General features: G+C 43.9%; 3 protein-coding genes across 3 annotated transcripts in view; 1 reads left to right on the top strand and 2 right to left on the bottom strand.

Moving 5' to 3' along the window:
* Positions 1 to 2179: 2179 nt before the first annotated feature.
* Positions 2180 to 4490, top strand: LOC308122953 (G-protein coupled receptor 20; the record flags this gene model as incomplete). The annotated part of the gene is made up of 4 exons (XM_080485136.1): positions 2180 to 2365; positions 2526 to 2782; positions 2880 to 3012; positions 3873 to 4490. 4 exons carry the CDS (start codon positions 2180 to 2182, stop codon positions 4488 to 4490), a joined length of 1194 nt encoding a protein of 397 aa, XP_080341262.1.
* A 1467-nt stretch (positions 4491 to 5957) lies between these two features.
* LOC308122952 (RNA exonuclease 5-like) lies at positions 5958 to 10043 on the bottom strand (the record flags this gene model as incomplete). Its single annotated transcript, XM_080485135.1, has 12 exons — positions 5958 to 6027; positions 6106 to 6215; positions 6431 to 6526; positions 6602 to 6710; positions 7309 to 7403; positions 7913 to 8051; positions 8140 to 8255; positions 8542 to 8630; positions 9125 to 9232; positions 9334 to 9445; positions 9526 to 9652; positions 9796 to 10043. The coding sequence occupies 12 exons, from the start codon at positions 10041 to 10043 to the stop codon at positions 5958 to 5960; spliced, it is 1419 nt and encodes a 472-aa protein (XP_080341261.1).
* A 4078-nt stretch (positions 10044 to 14121) lies between these two features.
* The window catches only part of slc45a4a (solute carrier family 45 member 4a), a 50969-nt gene continuing 46618 nt past the window's right edge, over positions 14122 to 18472 (bottom strand). The window contains exon 16 of the mRNA XM_080485248.1: positions 14122 to 18464. Coding sequence (XP_080341374.1) covers positions 18284 to 18464 — 181 coding nt within the window. The 3' untranslated portion in view covers positions 14122 to 18283. The remainder of the gene's footprint in view (positions 18465 to 18472) is intronic.

Raw genomic sequence — 18472 nt, 5'->3', positions numbered from 1 at the left:
CACACCTTTGCAGTGCGAGGACTCCCCCTCCCCCACCAACGCTCCATTCTCAGGTATTGTTCTCAGACTTATCAGACGTCCAATGTTACATCTTCTCTGTTTGGCTTTTTACTCACAGTTTTGTGCTTGTGTGTCCCTTTCTAAGTTAAATTGTACTAATTTTCCAGATGTTTCTTGGGTTTTTTTCCCCCTCGCCTGTTTGTAGATTTTTACCTTAATTTGCAAACTGTTTTGGTAACATTAGATGGAGTGGTCCGCAACTCTGGTTTTACGAATTATCTTTCTTTTTTTCTTTTTTTGTAACCACTGAGAATACTTCATTATTTTTGATACACAATGTTGTGACTGTGGACAACAAAATAGAAAAATAAGTAGATTAATAGACGACTGACAGAAAAAGATGTATAATTCAAACGGACATTAAATGATACTGGACAATGATATGCAAATTTAACAATCTGGTGGCTCCTTATAGACTTCTAGTCCAGGCCTTCTGCCATGTTTTGATGAAACTGTCCTGTAATGATGAAGAGTGGAAAGATTTTCCATGTTAACCGAAAGGATCCCATCCATCTCTGGTATTTATATTGAAAGGAATGACTCTTTTTCTTTTTTTTTTTTTCCAAAACTGGTGTATTTGACAGGCCAATTACTATAAAAGTTGTGATTTTGTGTCAGTGTGTCACCCAGGTGTCAAGTTCTTTTCAACAATCTTGTTTAAATACATAAAGTCTCGGTTTCCTGGATGCAGGTACAGGACTTAAACTTTTCCTGCAACGTGAAACTGATTTTCTCTACGTCTGAATTTCATCAATGCCTTCACATCATTTATATAGAATGGAAACTAGAGGTCAGCATGTTCATTACTTTTTTGGTCCAGTAATTGTCCAGCAAGATGGAATGGAAGTTGAGCCCAAGATTTGCTAAAAGATTCTGCCATCAAGCCTTTCTATTTAATTTACAAGATACAGTTACAAACTGTAAATACCAAGGAAAACTAATGATTTAATTAACTTAAAATGTTAAAGGGTAACTACAGTAAGAACTCAAACTACTTCACAGTGCCTAAATTTGACCATTGCTTCTCTACACAGTGCACAAAAAAAAAGCAATCAATGCATGTATCGACTGTACGACTATATTTATATAATGTCATAAAATCTTTACACAAAACCAGTGTGCTTTTGAAAAATGTAATCCATTCTAGGATCTGCATTGGTTTAATCTTAAGCCTCTTGAAAGTGCAAAAGTTGAAGATTTTTAAATTTATTTTTAAAGCCTCCGTCTCTTTAAACAGGATGTGTCCCATTCATCAAATTTATAGGGTCGCTGCGTATTTTGTACTTGACAAAACACGTGTCAGTGGCTCGTTAAATGGCAGTGTAGTGACTCGCTGGGAGGAACACTCAGGGTCGTGTGCTTGACTTTGTTGAAAGTGTCACATCCTTTTGGAAAACACAGGAAGATGGATTCATTCACTCCGACGCGGCGAGGCCACATTGGACATGCGCCATCGCTTTAGATCTGAGCTATTTGCCACTATTTACAATTGACAAAAAGCTGACTTCAGACTAAAAGGTCAAACTCGTCTGTCTCCAATAAACATTGCGGGACGTGATGAGGTCACGTTCCCTATGGGACTGTCGAGTCTGAATATTACAGTGTAGTTACAGTGATTGCCTGTAAAAACACAAACAAACTCTGACCCGAATAAGCTTCTGACATTTGTCAAGGAGAATAACAACAAAGTGATTCAACCAAAAAAACAAGCTGTCAGTTTAATGAGTCTCTCCAGGTGCTATAAAACAAATTGCACAAGATCATTTTCGGTCAGTAACTAAAACGACACATTTTCCAATACGCAAATGATGCAGTTCTCTTACAGCACTAACGTAGGACAGAAAAATAGTCGACGTTTTAGGAATAAAATAAAAGCGTTTTTAATGATATGCTGTCTGATGCAGTCAGTTAGTTTTGTGCAGAAAATGCCAACGAGCAAAGTCAATAACTTTACAATAACAGTAAAAGGGGTATTTATACACGTGTATGCGACTTTATGCCCCACGCAGCCTCAATTTGTTTTTAATTAAACAAAACATCTTTATAAAGAATGTTACTGTTCTCACATCTTCCCTTTTTTTTCCAGCCAATCTGTGATCCCTGTATTTCTTCCCAACCAATGGAGAGCCTCCTCACCAACATCAGCACCACCTCCACTGCGGAGCCCCTTCTACCCCTCTTTGCCCCCTACCTGAGTAACTGCAGCAGCTGGGACCAGCGGTGGGGGACGCCGTATCTGCACCGGATAGCACATCTGGATGTGCAGCTGTACCAGGACTTCCGTGCAGTCTGGGTTTCTCTGATGGTAAAAATTAAAATGGCCTCACTTGAACATCTTGGGATTATTTATGTGTTTCTGTGTTGTTGTTGTTTTTTTAATGTTATTGATACAGAAAAACAACAACAACAAATGAATTGAAGGCCCAAGGCCGAAACCTTCTCAGTATTCACGCTCCCCTGTGCAGGTGTGCAACTGCTTGATGCTGGCGGTCGGCGTGGTCCTCAACAGTCTGGCTCTCTATGTTTTCTGCGGCGCCTCGGCCCACTCCTCAGCCTCTGTGGTTTACACCATAAACCTGGCCGTGGCCGACCTCCTGGTGGCGCTGTCTCTGCCCGCTCGCATCGCCCTGTACCACAGCGGCGGGAGCTGCGTGGCCTGCTCCTACGTCCACACCTTCAGCTACTTCGTCAACATGTACTGCAGCATCCTGTTTCTGACCAGGTGAGCGGACTGGAATGGCACTCGACTCGCCTTAAATCAGCTCTGTCGCCACACGCTGCCGACAACGACGTCTTTGGCTTTTATTTCCCCCTTCAAGTATCTGTGTTGATCGGTACCTGGCAGTGGTTCACGCCTCCAGTGCTCTCCACCGATGGAGGACGGCGGGAGCGGCCAGGTGCATCAGTGCCATTGTGTGGTTCGTTGCCGTTGTGGTGACCTACTCCTTTCAGGTGAGCACTCACTTAAAAACAGCATAAATGTTATCAGTAAAGCAACAGAAACCAACAACTACTTTGAAATTAGTGATGCATTTGCAGTTAAAGTACGTTGGTCATTGCTTTGAGTCACTATCACACTAAACTCTTGTTTACTGAAAGAGGTGGAGTGTATTTCTTCAGGCCTCCTTACAGCAGGTGGAAAGGTGTCTGATTGTGACGAATACTGAGGTTCGGCTACAATAACAGTGTTTTTGATCCCTGAACGACGCAGTTTATCCTGATAAAATCGGCCTTCACAAACATGCTTACTAAGAAATGCTACTGTCCAGTTTGCAGAGCATCTTCCATCACATAAATGATTGTAAACCACACTGTGGCACAGTAATGTTACAATAGTACGGATACATGCTCATCAAAAAGTGAGAGACATTATAATCTATTCATCTGGAAACTACTTGCATAACACTTCATTTTACAGTCAATTAAATAATCCTTGAAGGAAAAAGTCAAATATCAACAAATTTCCCACATGGGTCACAGTTTAGAGACTGATTAATCAATACTGGCTCCAAATCACAGCGGATTTTATATTAGGTATCTACAGCTGGTAACACAAAGACAAATGACAAGTATGTTTGTTCCGCCTGATCACAAGATTTCTCTGCTTAAATCTGCTGCTTCTTTTGTTAGGAATTGATTTTGGTTTCTGAACTGAGAGTTTTTGACATTTTCCCGTCCTGACAGCCTTGTGTCTGTGCACTTTACGATTTATTCCTCAGATCTGATGGTTTGACTCTTGATCCGAGACGTAGAAACGTCTAATTCGTTGTGCATGGATGGTTGTCCCTGGCTTCCCTCTCTCTCCTCCCCAGACGTCGGCGTTGGGGTTCAGCTCTTCCTGCGTGCTCCTTCCCGCCCACTTCTACCTCACCATCCTGGAGTTCCTGCTTCCCCTGCTCGCCGTGGTGGGCTTCAGCCTGCGGGTCACCTGCTTTCTCTCCTCCAACCACGGCCCGATGCCCCAGCAGAGCCGTGCCAGGAGGGCTCGCGCCATCAGGCTTTTGGCTGCCGTCCTGGTGGTCTTCACCGTCTGCTTCACACCCTTTCACATCCGCCAGGTGCTGGTCTACTTCCGGGTGAGGTTTGCCGGCGAGGGGCTGGGCAGGGGGACGGAGCACGTGTTCGCCTATCACGTCACGGTGACCTTGAGCAGCCTCAACAGCTGCCTGGATCCTGTGGTTTACTGCTTTGTGACGGACAGTTTCAGAAGAATGTGGCGGGCCCGCAGGAGGGGCTGCAGGGCGGCGGGGTGGGAGCTGGGACATACAAGCGGCGCAGATGGCGAGAGGATTATGGCGAGTAAATGCCCAGGTACAGCGCTGGCCATAGCCCACAGTGTGGCCACACTCACCCTCACTGGCACAGCCCTCACCGCCGCCAACGCAGAGCAGGCTGACTGGAATCAGAGAGACGAAGGCCAACAAAGGTGACGGATAAACACAGAACAGATCAGGGAAAGGGCAAAATCTCTACACTTTATTTTAAAATCTGTGAACACTAATGATTCTAGAGCTGGTATCCTCATAACCACTGTGGGATTAGCTGAGACGTTGGATGGGAAATAAGTAAACGCATTATTTACATTGAAGGTGAAAGTTCAGTGGGTTCTTGTAAATTGCACCTGTTACATCTGTTCTACTAATTGTTCAATATGGATTATTTTGTCATACAGCCAGAATGAACAGTGATTGTGTTCAGCCGTCCTGGATTATGTGGCATTGAAGGTGGTTGAATGGATGTATGGATACATTTACTCTAAATAATAATAATAATAATAATAATAATAATAATCTCCCTGGTAAGGGATGCTGATCTCCTCGGATCTCCTCCATGATCCTCTCCTATACACTTTTTATGGGACTTTTTTTTCCACCGTTTTTTTTGCAATTTATTCTGAAACAGTTAGCCAAATCATTAATAGAAGTTGTAGCAACCTATCCTCGAATGTTCTGCACGTTTTGATGTGCTTTTTGTGTCTGTGCAATCAACGGTGAGGAAATAGTCACGCGGCTAAAAAAAGGCAGTCAAATTTTAATATTAAAAATAAACGGCCGCCTCGGATAGTAATCCTCGCCACCAAGACAGGCACAAGAATGGAAAAAATATATAAACCAATGGAAAAACACAGAGGAGGACAACACCCGGGCTCCCAGAGTCTGGAGGAGTGACCCCCGGCCTCCCAGCCTCTTTACCCAAGACCACCGGCCTCCCAGCCTCTCCATTCCAGGCCCCCAGTGTCCCAGAGCCTCCATTCCAGGCCCTTGGCCTCACAGAGTCTTTATTCGAGGCTGTCGACTTGCTAGACTTGGCGTTGGCGGCCCCCAGTCTCCTCGACCCTCCATACGAGGCCCCCCGGCCTCCCAGTTTAGACTGCAAAGACACTCATCACTTTGGACAATTCTCCAATTTTTTATCAAATTAATCAACTGTTGTTTCTTGTTGACACTTCTATGTAGAATTGTTTTATAATAATATAATAAAATATTCAATTTTGTATAATTATCTTTTTTCCCTTTTGTATAGTATTTTGTATGTTTTCACACAGTTGAAATGAATCAATAAAAACATTTAAAAATAAATAAAATCAAGTGTGAGAAGTTCGCTGAACTCCAGGAAAACGTTGAAAAGCCATCCCCCAGAGCTTCTTGGAAAAGTGGGGATTAGATGAAATTGGACTTGATGTTTCAGCTTGTCTATGAGCAGCGTGAATTATCTTGTCTTAGATCAAAGGGTCATGGAACAGACGCAGTCTCCACATAATGTGCAAGGGTTTTATTGTAAGAGGGGGAGGAGGCAGCAGGAGGAAAGTGTTGTTTTGAGAACCCAGAGACTGAGGAGGACAGTAGGGGGTGCTGGTGCTGCCAACAGCAGCCTGAAGAGTCCACCAGGGTGGACAGTCAGGGTCTCTTTTCTTGAGAGTCTTGCTTGACTTCCATGAAGCACAAACCGCGAAGGAGACTGCTCTCACTGAGGAGGAGAGGAGGGAACAGTCAGAAAGGTTCAGTGGAGATCACATTGTGAAGGAGATGCCGCGAGAGTCTTTACCTGTGTCGTCCAGGCCACAGGACCACCGACAAGGTGCCATCTGGGAGGGATTGGAAGAGTTTCCCCAGGTGGTAGTCCAGCTTCGCGAGGATGAGGATCAAGTTTTCATCCTGCGTGAGCATGGAAACAACAAGGACATGACTTTATAATGTTGAAGAACAACAACAACAAAAAAGTAAAAATCCACACACACACACACACACACACACACACACACACACACTAAAGACCTCCGTGCTTCACATCGTTCCACCAGCCTATGATTCGCATCGCAAAGCCGTCCATGTTCTGAAGGAGAGAAGGAACTAACAGACGACTGACTCACGCTCAGATCCTGCTGCTTCTCCTGGTCGGAGAAGGAGGAGAACTGGGCGACGGAGAGGACGGGATGGTTGGTTTGTCTCTTGAAGGACGCAAGAAGCTGAAATGTTGCAGGACAGACGGGTCTGATCTAGCATAATGAACAGGCTGTAGGTACAAACACTTTGTTTCCCACCTCCTTGTCCGAATGGTGCCACTGCTGGTGGGTCACGTCCAATTTGATATAGGGCTGCTTCCCCGAGTACGCTACGGAACGGCCAAGACTCTCCAGGGTGTGAGAAAACCTGCACCGGGGTCACACGACAAAGAGTGAGTCAAATATAACGTTGTTTTCTTAAGAATAAGTAGAACCCAGATGAATAAAGAAGTCGACCTGACTCAGAATAGACCCACTATATGAATATGAATATGAATATGAGGAGTATCTGATGGAACACAACGTACCTGTAAATGGGTGAAGGAGCAGGTTCACAGTCGGGGGGTTCCTGGTCTACTAAGCTGTGGCTCCACAGATCCTCCAGATGAAGCTCTACAACCTGACAGCACACACACACACACACACACACACACACACACACACACACACACACACACACACACACACACACACACACACACACACACACACACACACACCTCTTGCATTACTCTGCATGTGTGTGTGCCTGTGTTTCAGAGGAACGTATTCCTACCTTAGCAGGTCCTGTTTGGATGAAGTACTGCGCCAGTTCCAGAGCTGCTAAGGCGTCTTCCAGACGATGATGACCTCTCCACCCAGGCGCTTGTATCTGCCTTCTAATGACGGGACAGAGGAATTTAATCAGTAGCCCACAGCGAGCGAGAGACACAGGACACGCACGCACACAAAAAGCAACAACTCACTTCAGCACCGCCTCAGCCAGCACCTTCAGCTTGAACTTCTGATCATTTTCTCTTTTGTAGAGCAGCGAAGTGTCGATCACGTGTGGATGGATGAGCTGCAGCGGGGAAAAAACGCAATCAAAACTTTTCTTTAAGCATTTACTTTGTTTCTACTCTGTGTGGAGCAACGCTGCAAAAAAACTTCCCTCTGGTAGTGATGAAGTACTTCTACTCCATTCTGTTATCTATAGTCATGTTACTGTAACGCCATGGGCCATGGAAACGGTTGAGCTAAAAATGACAAATCCAAATTTTACTTTTCATAAAGTCATAAGAGAAGTAACTCCTGCTGTAGTTCCTGCTAACAATATTGTCTTTTTCCTTCTTCCAAACAATGTCTGATAAAGATCAACTGCTAAGTGATGTTCTTGTGGAATATTGGATGTTTTCACAATAACCTAAGTTAGGGGTCTCTACCTGGACTACATTTATTAAAAGAGGTACATAATTCCATATAAAGGAGTTCTATCTGTGTGATTCTTATTGCGGGTCAGCCTGGACCACTTTGCTCTTTTCTCATCCAGCGTGCGTCGCCTGACTGACGGTCAGGGGTTTCGTCACTCACCTTCAGGGCTTTGAGGTCACAGTCGATGGAATGGTTCACCAGGACGGCATTGCTCGGCAACAGTGTCCGAAGCCTCGCTTGAACATCCTGCAGGGTGGTTGTAACTGGATGCAGCATGGCCGCAGTGATACCAGAGAACCTGCCAGGAAGGAGGCGGCGGGAACACGGTACATGACACGGTACATGATTTGTTTCTGACATATCTGTCCAAAAGTATGTGTGCATACCTGGTGAGATAGTTGATGATCTTGTTTCGGGGCTTCACCAGCTCATCCATCAAACAGGTCCCACTGCTGTCCACCAGGGAAACGTGGGTCAGCTCATGTCCCTTGGCGGTTAGACACTGAAACACATTTGCAGTGTTTGGCTACAACAGTAAGATTTTGGTGACAGTATTTGTGCTTTAATTGATCATTTCAACATCTTAAAGTCTCATTTGCTGCATTTAGGCCATTGGAGAGCCACTACAGTCACAGTAGGAGTACTTTATCATTGACATTCTGGGCACATCATGTCGGTTAAAAAGCCGTCACATAAGCAGCTGCTATTCACACTCCTTATGAGGAAACTACTACACTGAATTCCACTGTGGAAAGCAGAAATCATCTGGATGATTGAGAGCTTCTCACCATTTCACAGTCGATGCTGAACAAAGGACTGTGGTCGGTCACGGAGGCGGAGGTGTCTGTGCACACAAATTCCTCAAAGCCCATTATTCCTAGTGGGAAGGGAACATGTATTGCAAATGATTAACGATTTGGTGTATTTACCAATGGAAAGAGTGTCTCACATGACTTAATTCCTGGTTCACTGGGGCTTTCTGTGGGGAGTTTGCATGTTCTCCTTGCATTTGAGGTTAATTTTAGTACATTTCTCCCACCTGTATTTACCCTGCGACTTGACCCTGACTTGCATTAGGTTGCTTTTCCTCCTTTTAAGTTTTTTTTAAACTGTATAAACCAATAAGTACGTTGCTGAGTTAGCTCTTTGTCATTGATAATGGTGTGAGCAGAAGTGATTGGTCCGTATGAGGCGTTCGGCTCCAATATTTCTGTCTGATTTCTTGGGTGCTCAGCGGTCAAAACCACTGCAGTTGAATACGTAAAACCAAATGCTGAAACTAAACTTTGTCATTTGAATTTTTATGACGGCAAAAAAGATCACGTCGAACTGGAATTCTACCAAATGCACTTCAAAAACAAGCTCTGTCACCTTTGACGGGGTAATGCCTCCTGATCATCTCCTCCGTGGAGAGAACGTAGGCGGTCAGTCCCCGTTTCTGCTTCCCAAACTCTCTGACCACTGGGTGTGCGTTCACAACTGGAGCCGTGCGCAATGACACGGAAGTGAGGAAACATCAAACAATACTAAAAACTACAGCTCCATGGTCGGGACAGAAGCAATAAAAGCATGTTTCTTACATTTCTGCAGCGGTGATAGCGGAAAGTTAATAGGAGACCAGTTTCTTTTCGGTACTTCACTTGTAAAGATTCCTGAGGCTATGTCCTCCGACGATGGTGTAAAGGTGACTCTCTGTGACGGACAGGGTAATAACGAATTACATCTCGTTAGATAACCTGTGGTGGTGCGTTTGTGGCCTCCTTTTTACTTACAGTGTTGTAGTTTGTCCTGAGATGTTGCAGTGCGAAGTAATATTTATTAAAGTGACTCTGTGTCAGGCCCTCCACGATGGCAACATTTACCCTGTGAACCTTTTGCTGGTGGTGAAGGTGACACCAACTGGGAAAGAGAAGCAGAGCGATACAAATGTCCAGGCAATAATGTGTTTTTAGGATTATTGCAGTACAGGGACACAGTACTTGCAGAGAGTCACTTAATGAGAATTGATTCAGTCGATAACACATTACTAACACAGTCGTTACCTGGGCTGTCTGATGCCACGTGGTTTCCCCAGAGCAGCGAAATGCAGTAACTCTGTCAGCTCCTTTAATGTAATAGGCTGCTGCAGGCGGCCAGGCAGCACCGAGATGCTTGGTCGCTCGTAGGCACATGCGTACTGCAACTCTCCAGCTCCCACATGCTCGGTTTTTAACCTCTTGTTCTTCTCATGTGGAGCAGTTCTCTTTCTTTTACAACTGCAGTTTGCCAATGGTGATGATGAAGTCTCCATGTCAAAGCTCTGTTTACTGAGATAGAAAAAATAGCGTTGTGGATATTTAATAAATCATTAGTATCTGTGTACAACCAATATAAAGCCTCAGTCTTACTATCATCTGGACACTTTATCCTTGAGTGATTTTACTGCTAAATTAATTATTATTAGTTACTGTTTCAGAAGGCGGAAATGCCTCATTTCACAGGGATTTGCAACTTTGGTCACTGGGAAGAGGGCAAAAAACTTGTCCTGGATACCAGAAGACTGATTTTGGAGTTTATCACAACTATAAACTGGAGCGCATACTTGCCAACGGCAAGTTTGTTTTTCGGAACCACGTTAGTATCACCAGCGTGGTAGCCGGTAGCTCATATCTAGGTAAGCCAGGTAGTTACACAACTGTGTGAAACACTGAAGGTGCATCTCCATGGCAACAGATGCTGTTGCAGCGGGTGGAGTTGAGCCAGGCCACGGCCCCGGCGCGCGGCCCGCCCACAGCGTTGCGCACCAATGTGGAGGAAGCTTCCAGTTGAACGTGATCAGCTGTCTGGAGCGTGAAAAGGGAGCACGGGAGGCTGCCTGTGACAAATTGATTAATTGAACAGGTGAGCTTGCATGGATGGTCACTCACCAAGTAAAAGTGAAGACAACTGCCGGTAAGAGCCGATATCCGTACTTTCCACACTGACGTTTGGAGCGGACTGATACGTGATGCGTTTGAGTGTGCTCGGAAATACGGACTTCTTTCGAAGCGCTCTTTCTCTTTGGCTGTGGACAGTGGTCGATTCGGCCTGAATGGTTCATTTATCTCACTGTGTTGTTGTGGTAAATTGAAAAGTTGGACCGGACCCGTGTGGTACATCAGTCACCTCATCGCACCAAATCGCCACGCCAGTTCACCTTGTGTGGAACAGCAGTCAAAGATTCAGGGGCCATAGCCTGAATGATCTCCTCATTAAGGGCCCAAGATGTCCTCAATACCATTCGTGCTGTCCTCCTACGGTTCCGGGAAGGTGTCTTCCCCGCACTCGGGGACATCAAAAAGATGGACAACTCTCTGAGGAGGACAAGAAAGTCCTGGGTCTTGCTTATCAACCTGAACTTGATGGTAGCTGTGAATTTGTCGAAAAAAAAAGAAACGAAGATGAGGTTGTGGGAAAACCTCTCAAAACATGAAGTAAGGGCACAGGCACCAAACCCACTCACCCGAAGGGAGCTCCTAAGTCGAGTCTCCGGACAGTACGATCCTGGCCCTGTGACTCCAGTCAAACAGAAGGGGGCCATCCTGGTGAGGAGAGCCTTTCAAGAGGTGAAGATTAAGTGTGGCACATCAGAAGATACGTGGGGCATATACCTCCATCTGAGGGCCTCCGGGAAGATGCCATTAGTCTACTGGAAGATTACGCTGAGCTCAGCCAGTCGAGATTCACTAGATCCCTGACACCACCTGACCCGAGCGGCGAGCCCTGTGGCATCAGGTTCTCGGATGGCAGCGAAAATCGGTGCATCTGTGATGGGAGTGCCTTCATGGTGTCTCCGTACGACTGGTTGAGTCTAAAGCCAAGTTGACACCGTTGAATGATAAAGGGGATACAGTTAAAGCTGAGGTCTGCGGAGCAGTTTATGCGGCCCGTCTGAAGAAGTATATCCTGAAACACTGTAGGATTCGTGTGGAGAGATGGTATCACATGGTTGATAGTCAGACGGTTCTGGGAGCGATCCAACGAGAGAGCTATGGCTATCACACTAAGGCTCAGAGTGGCAAGTGGACAGCAAGTTCTTAAGCCTGCCTGAAAAAGAATGGCCGATTAAATCTGCCAAGGATGTTGCTGTCGAAGAAAAAAAAAAATATATTGCACGTATCCAGTAAAAGACTTTTGTTGCTGCAGTTACTCGGGCCAGAGCAAAGAAAGAACTCAAGTTAATAGTTGGGATCTGGGTTTTAGATTATCTAAAGTTGATCAAGGCATACTATTGCATTGGTGACTTAACATGATCTGCGTTGAGTCATGGTGCGTTTCCGTGAACGCTCGGATGAGCGGATTCCCTTTAAATGTTGTCGGAATTGTGGGGCAGCATGATCTCGTCTCCTTTGGTAAAGGATGCGTCAGTGTTTCCTAGGCTAAAGGAAGCATTGAGCCTCCTTTCCTTAGCTTCTAGAGAATTCGAACGTTCCTTATCATGGCCGACACGTCAACACTTTCGGGGGTTACAGAGAAGTGGCTAGGGAAGGAGAAAGGTGTTGAAGGAGTTGAATTTATGTTGTTTATTTCAGCTATTTTGGAGGGTCTGTTGAGTTCTTAGTGACTCTGTGATTATTTAGGTTTTTTTTTTTCCTGTGGTTGCAGCTTTGATTCCTCTTCATAATAAAGCAAATAAATACTTTAAAAGTCAAGCGTTGCATGGCTGCTCACATGAAGGTCAATGAAGCCACACTTCATGTGACACAGCAGTGAACTACAGTGTTTGAGTGCTTCTCAAACTTCCTACAGTTTGTACCACCTGAGAAAATTGTGTAATAATACCTGCGTTTGTCCATGTTACATTTTGGGACCCTTAATCGCCTCCTTGGTGAAAAACTGTTTTGTTTTTTTTTAAAAGTCAAGCTGGTGTCAAACAAGACTCCTTCTGTCCTTATGGGAAGAGCTGAGACTGCAACCCTGAGTCAGACGTCTGATTGTGCAAGAACACACTTTTCTCATTTTCCTCTTTTCCTATCAGCAGCCTGACCGCACGGCATCAAGGGAAACCGCTCAGTTGCTTTGAAGATGCTGAGTGGACAAGTTTTGCAGTCCTGACGGTGCAAACCGGGAGCAGTCACATGAACAGTCATCAAAACTCCCCAAATCTGGTGCTGAAGTCCAGTCAAACTGTAGATTCTATTCTAGATTTAAATAGATGTGGCATTTGTAAAACTCCCAGCAAATGTGAATTACCATGAAAAAAGTATCTAAAGTCTCTTTTCATTTTTAAAAATAAACACAAATGCTTCTTGAAAGATGTAATTTGAATACTTATATGAATACATGTTTGATAGAGATTTTTCTCTACAAGGATTAAGTGAGATTCTTAAGACAAAGTAGAAATGTACAATGACATAGAAACCGTGCAATGTGCTCATATTTGGACTGGTATTGTGGAAGTGTGAGTAAAAATTCAACACAGTCGATGTTGGTTTTACTTCTGAACAGATTTTTAAAGGTGCGTTCCATACAGTGTTCATCCAGAGTCCTACATCAGAAGGCTCAAGCATATTTACATAACATAGAGATATATACAGACTTTATATAGAAAACAAAACTACTAACAAAAATAATCATCTTTTTATAGCAGCAAAAAAGAAGAAACTAAAAGAGAAGAATGGATATTTACATCTTATTTTCAAATACCAAGGCATATTATATATATATATGTATATTTATATAGTACACTGCGTACATTTGCTTTCCCATTCTTTAAGTATTGTTTTAATCTATATGAAAATCAAAATATATAGGCATCTCTCCTTCCTCCAGCAGTGACACAGAGTTTACCAGAGGCAGACACACACGCACACACCGGTTGGACTAACGGCCTCATCTCCACATTCATTCCGGGGAGACCCAAACTCTGGTGTGTGGCTCTGACTGAATCTCAAAGAAAAAGACATCAAATAAAACTGAGACACTTTCTAGCTGAATCAAAACACCAGAACGGAGAGAATTTAAGACAAATCTTCAGTATTGCAGCCGTTGATTGATTCCAGAGTTAAGTGTAAACCAGGTGATTGCAAAGAACGGAGAACAACATCCAACACTGAGATGTTTTTGTTTAACACACACTTGTCTTTTGCTTTAAAACAGGTGTGAGATGACGCACGCACGCACGCACGCACGCACGCACGCACGCGCGCGCACACACACACACACACACACACACACACACACACACACACACACACACACACACACACACACACACACACACACACACACACACACACACACACACACACACACACACACACACACACACACACACACACACACACACACACACACACACACACACACACACACACACACACACACAGACAGAGTCCAGTTCACCCCTGTAACAGCAAATAGAATAGCTTTAATTTACTCTTTTGGAAACTAACTCAAAAGTGTCCTGTCAAGACAAGAAAGCTCCAAAAAAAAAAAACTATCCACAGTTATTTTTCTTCTTCCTTTTGCAACATATTTCTGTGTTTCTTTTTTTTTTTTCTACTATATTTTCTATTTTTTTTTAATCATGTGCAAGTTCTGTGCAACATCAGAAGGGAACCACCCTGGCTTGTCGAACAGGGAAAGGGAAAGAAAAAAAAAAAAAAGAAGATTTCGGCTGAAATCAACTCACATTCATCGACTTTCAAGAACTTTTTTAAGTCACCAGATGGAATCCAAAAAAAAAAAAAAAAAAAAGGTTAAGAGCTCAAAACTCCACAGCGTGCCAGGCGAGTGGCTGAGCGGTGGGAACATTCCAGAGTTTACAGCGACAAAAAGGCCCGGGACATTAAGAGCGTAAAAAAAACCCCCAAAAAAACCCCTACAAATCAGAGACTTTCTCACTGCGCTGGAACAGAAACACTCAAGTTGCACTTCAAGTATGAACGGCCTGGTGTTTCCTGCACACACGTTTAACACCGAGCCTGGCCTGGGACGAGAAACTTACACACACACAAACAGACATACACACACTTTAACGCCCTCCATCCACACCTGTGTGGGGTTGACAGGTGACAAGATGAATGCTGTCAGAAACCAGTAAATGTGCAAAAAAAAAAAACTAAACTAAAAAAATTGAAAGCTCACATGCTTGTAATGAGCGTACTGACCCAGAACGAGCACGATGCTTCAGCTTATAGAGTACAACGTGTTGTTGTTTTTTTTTTTCTTTTCACACAGAAGTCAAAAATAAGAAAAAATAAAACGACGCAAACACCCAGCCATGCATTTGTAACGTACATCCCTGACCTATTAGACATTAAAAGAAAAGATCTGGAGTGATTTGTACAGAGTCATACTTTGGTGTTCCACACATGCATATCGCTGTTGCCGCATGCAAATCTCCCAAACCCAAAGTTGTTGTTTTTTTTTCTTTTATATTATCTCAATCTTTATTTTTGTCCATCAACTAAAGTTATGAACCTATTTATTTATCCAGAATATATTATTGCCCAAGTGGTGACAACAGAGGCCATTTAAAGCTCTGGCATCTTCTCGTCATTGTCCCGTCCCTGTTTTATTTGTCCCAGCCCGAGTACGGTCGAGCAAAACCCTCTTTCTTTTTCTCTCTCTGCTTTGGGACTGATTGAATGTACCTGAAAAACACGGACAGAATCTCTGCACCAAACTCCACTCAAGTGGCGGAAGAAAAAAATCGAAATAAAAAAAATCAGTGAGTCGATCTCTAAACAATTCAAAAACTATCTTCTCCGCAAAATAGTAAAAATACAATTTACACACTCAAAAAAGAAGGAAAATAAAGTTCTTTCAACAGTAAATCAACCCACGAGCACTTTACACCTCTAATTCCTTTCAAGTTGCTTTTTTTTTTTTTTTTCCAGCTGATTGAGCTGAAAGGAAAAATCGAGTGGCCTTTCACCCCCGGACACATTCAGGAAATCACGATCCTCGCTGGAAACCGTTTTTTTTTTTCCCAGAAAGGAATTTCACCACCACAGACAACCCTGCTCCCCCTGCGCAGCCCGACCGTCTCCTCACAGGAGCCGCTATTGCAACAAAACGTCTGATTTGTCATGAAAACAAACACAATATTATCTTTCAAGTTTGTTATTACGCGTCCAGCATCGGCGACGTCGGAAACATTCGAAGGATCTTTTAAAAAAAAATTTAAAAATTTAAAAATCCAACTTCATGGCCTCATGCTCAGTCTCGACAAGTGCTATGAAGACGTGAGCGGTCTTCCCACTGTCTGCGATTCCGAATGCAGTTGAAGTAAAAACCACTTTTTTTCCTTCCACTCCCAGGATAAAGTCGATTCTGCTCGTTCACAGCAGAGGCTGTGATTTCTTCTTTTTTTTTTTTCGAAACGAAAACGCTCCTTCAGATCTCCGACGCCTCTCAAAGCGAAATAAAGTCTGTGCAAAGCAAAATCTAAGCTCCCTTTCCTCAAATTGTGTGAGAAAACCTTGGCGGACATTGTTAAGACACACGTTCTCATTGTCGGTGACGGTTGTGGTTTTTCAGGCGACGGATGTCGAAACGATCTGACCTGCCTGGAATGAGAGTGAGCGCGGTTAGCATTAACTATTGTTATTACAAAACTATACACTTCTGTGTTGTTCTGTGGGAACTTTCTGAGGCATCCTATTTTTTTTATTTTTTTAAATTTCTCTCCAGTTTTGGATTTGTAGCTTTAAAAGGTGACGGTCACATTTCAAAAAAAGAAAAAAATTAAGACATGCATTTTCACACTTGTGACTTTTCAATTCTAACATTAAGGAAGTAATTTGACACTTGGGAAATACGATTATTGACTTTCTTACGAAGCTTCAGCTGAAAAAAGAAATCCTGTGATCCTGTGTCATTTAGAGTTTTAGAGGCTTGCAAACAGCTTCTTGAGAATAAAGTAAAGAATAGTGGAAAATACATGTTAAACCCAGAGTCGTCCTCAAACGACTTTATGCTTTGAGTGTAAATTAAGCGAACTGATAGGAGCCGAGTTCTGTCCGGAGTTTAAACACCTCCGCCGAACGGTCTCAACAAAAAAAAAAAGTAAATGATTGTATTTCCCAGAATATCAAACTATCTTTATAAAGTGAAACATTTCTCCGGTCCTCCTCTCAGTGGACATTCATTCGTTCAAGCCGTTAAGCCTCTAAAAACTCCTCTACAGACTATGTTTTCAAGTGGAGCGACACACAACAGAACCATAAAGCTCCACTGAAGCCTAAAACTGTTATTTAGGAGCGTCTCTTCAAATAATATATTAAACTTTGAATCTAACTCACCAAATGGGGAATGAAAACAGAAATATATTCTCAAGTCACACGTAAGACTCTGATGAGTGGCGCCTTTGCTTGAGCTGCTGGAAACTTTGTGTGAGACCTACAAAGAAACCAATCAAACACTTTCAAAGTCTCACAGAAGAATTCAGAAAAACTTTTTGATGTGAAAAGTGAAATTATTTGGGGTTGTAATGCCCACGTTGCATCTTCTATAGACTCACACCCAATAAACACCAGCATGTTCTTTACATACCACATGTCAAAATCCAAACCGCTTCATACTCGTGAGCAAACTCTCGGGACTTTTCTTTCCCCCGTCGGCCTCCCGCCATGGCCAAACGGCACCTTTCAACACACATGCAGCTTTGACGGAGTGCAAAAATCAAAGCTCTTGCAAATCAATTTCGGGCGCTAAAGTCCAATCTTTTCACGCAGGGACCAGGCTTCAGGCTCCTTGTTTCAGAAATGCCACTTCCAAAGGTCTGTAGAGTCTTAAAGCTACTGTCGCAGAGTGCTGTGAAAGTCCTGCACAGCCGAGTGAGACGTTGGGGTTGATTTTGGTGAAACACGGCGTCTCCGTGGGGAAGCAAACACATTCTCTTCAAGATTCAATCGGAGCCGATTCCACGGCGAGGAAGAACGATTTTCAGCATTTTTTCTTTTAACACGTATATATATATATATATATATATATATATATATATATATATATATATTGATTGTAGCTTCAAGGACTTATGTTCATCAACAGTGTTCATTATTCAGGAGTTCGTTGGATTGGACTGACCCCAGATACAGAGGCGTGTGCGTATTTGTGTTTGTGAGTCCCCTGAAGTTTCACCAGGTGGCTGCTCAGTAGCACCTCCTAGAGGCCCTGAGAGACAGAGACAACCTCTCCTTTAAATGACTGACTCATTCCTGGACGACCACAAGGCATCAGTCAGAAGTCTGTGAGGGCGCACTGGAAGGATTCCTGTTGACGGCTGGAGTCGCACTGGGACCAGACGGATTTCGGGGGAAATTGGCTTGATGGTGGTCCCACAGCAGCCGACTTGTTTTGTTCTTCAGCGGATCACAAAATCTGAAAAGCCCGTCAGAGCCGGAGCAGACGCCAACAGTGAGCCCCACTGACGCTTCTCTCTCTTCACTGTGTGCGTAAACTCCGGCGTGACGAGGATGGAGGCACATTGAGTCTTTTTTTTTTCCAACAGCAGGGACACTGAAAGTCGTTTGGACCGACGTGTCCGTCGACTCAGCCGGCCGATCACAAGGCAGACTCGTTCTCTGTGTGGCAGGATGCGGTCGTGGTGGTAGCCTTGCCCTCTCTGTTGAGTTTCAAGAAGCTCGGTTTCTCGGTCACCACGGCAACAGCCCCATCGCTGCTGTTGGGATTTTCCAGCTTTGTCAAGGCCCGTTTCTCCGAAGCTTTGGCTGATTCGGACTCCCTGCGGAT

This window comes from Lipophrys pholis (genome assembly GCF_963383615.2).
Source record: "Lipophrys pholis genome assembly, chromosome: 17".
NCBI classification, from domain to species: Eukaryota; Metazoa; Chordata; class Actinopteri; order Blenniiformes; family Blenniidae; genus Lipophrys; species Lipophrys pholis.
The sequence above is the reverse complement of the archived record's forward strand: the minus strand, read 5'-3'. Positions and strand labels throughout refer to the sequence as shown.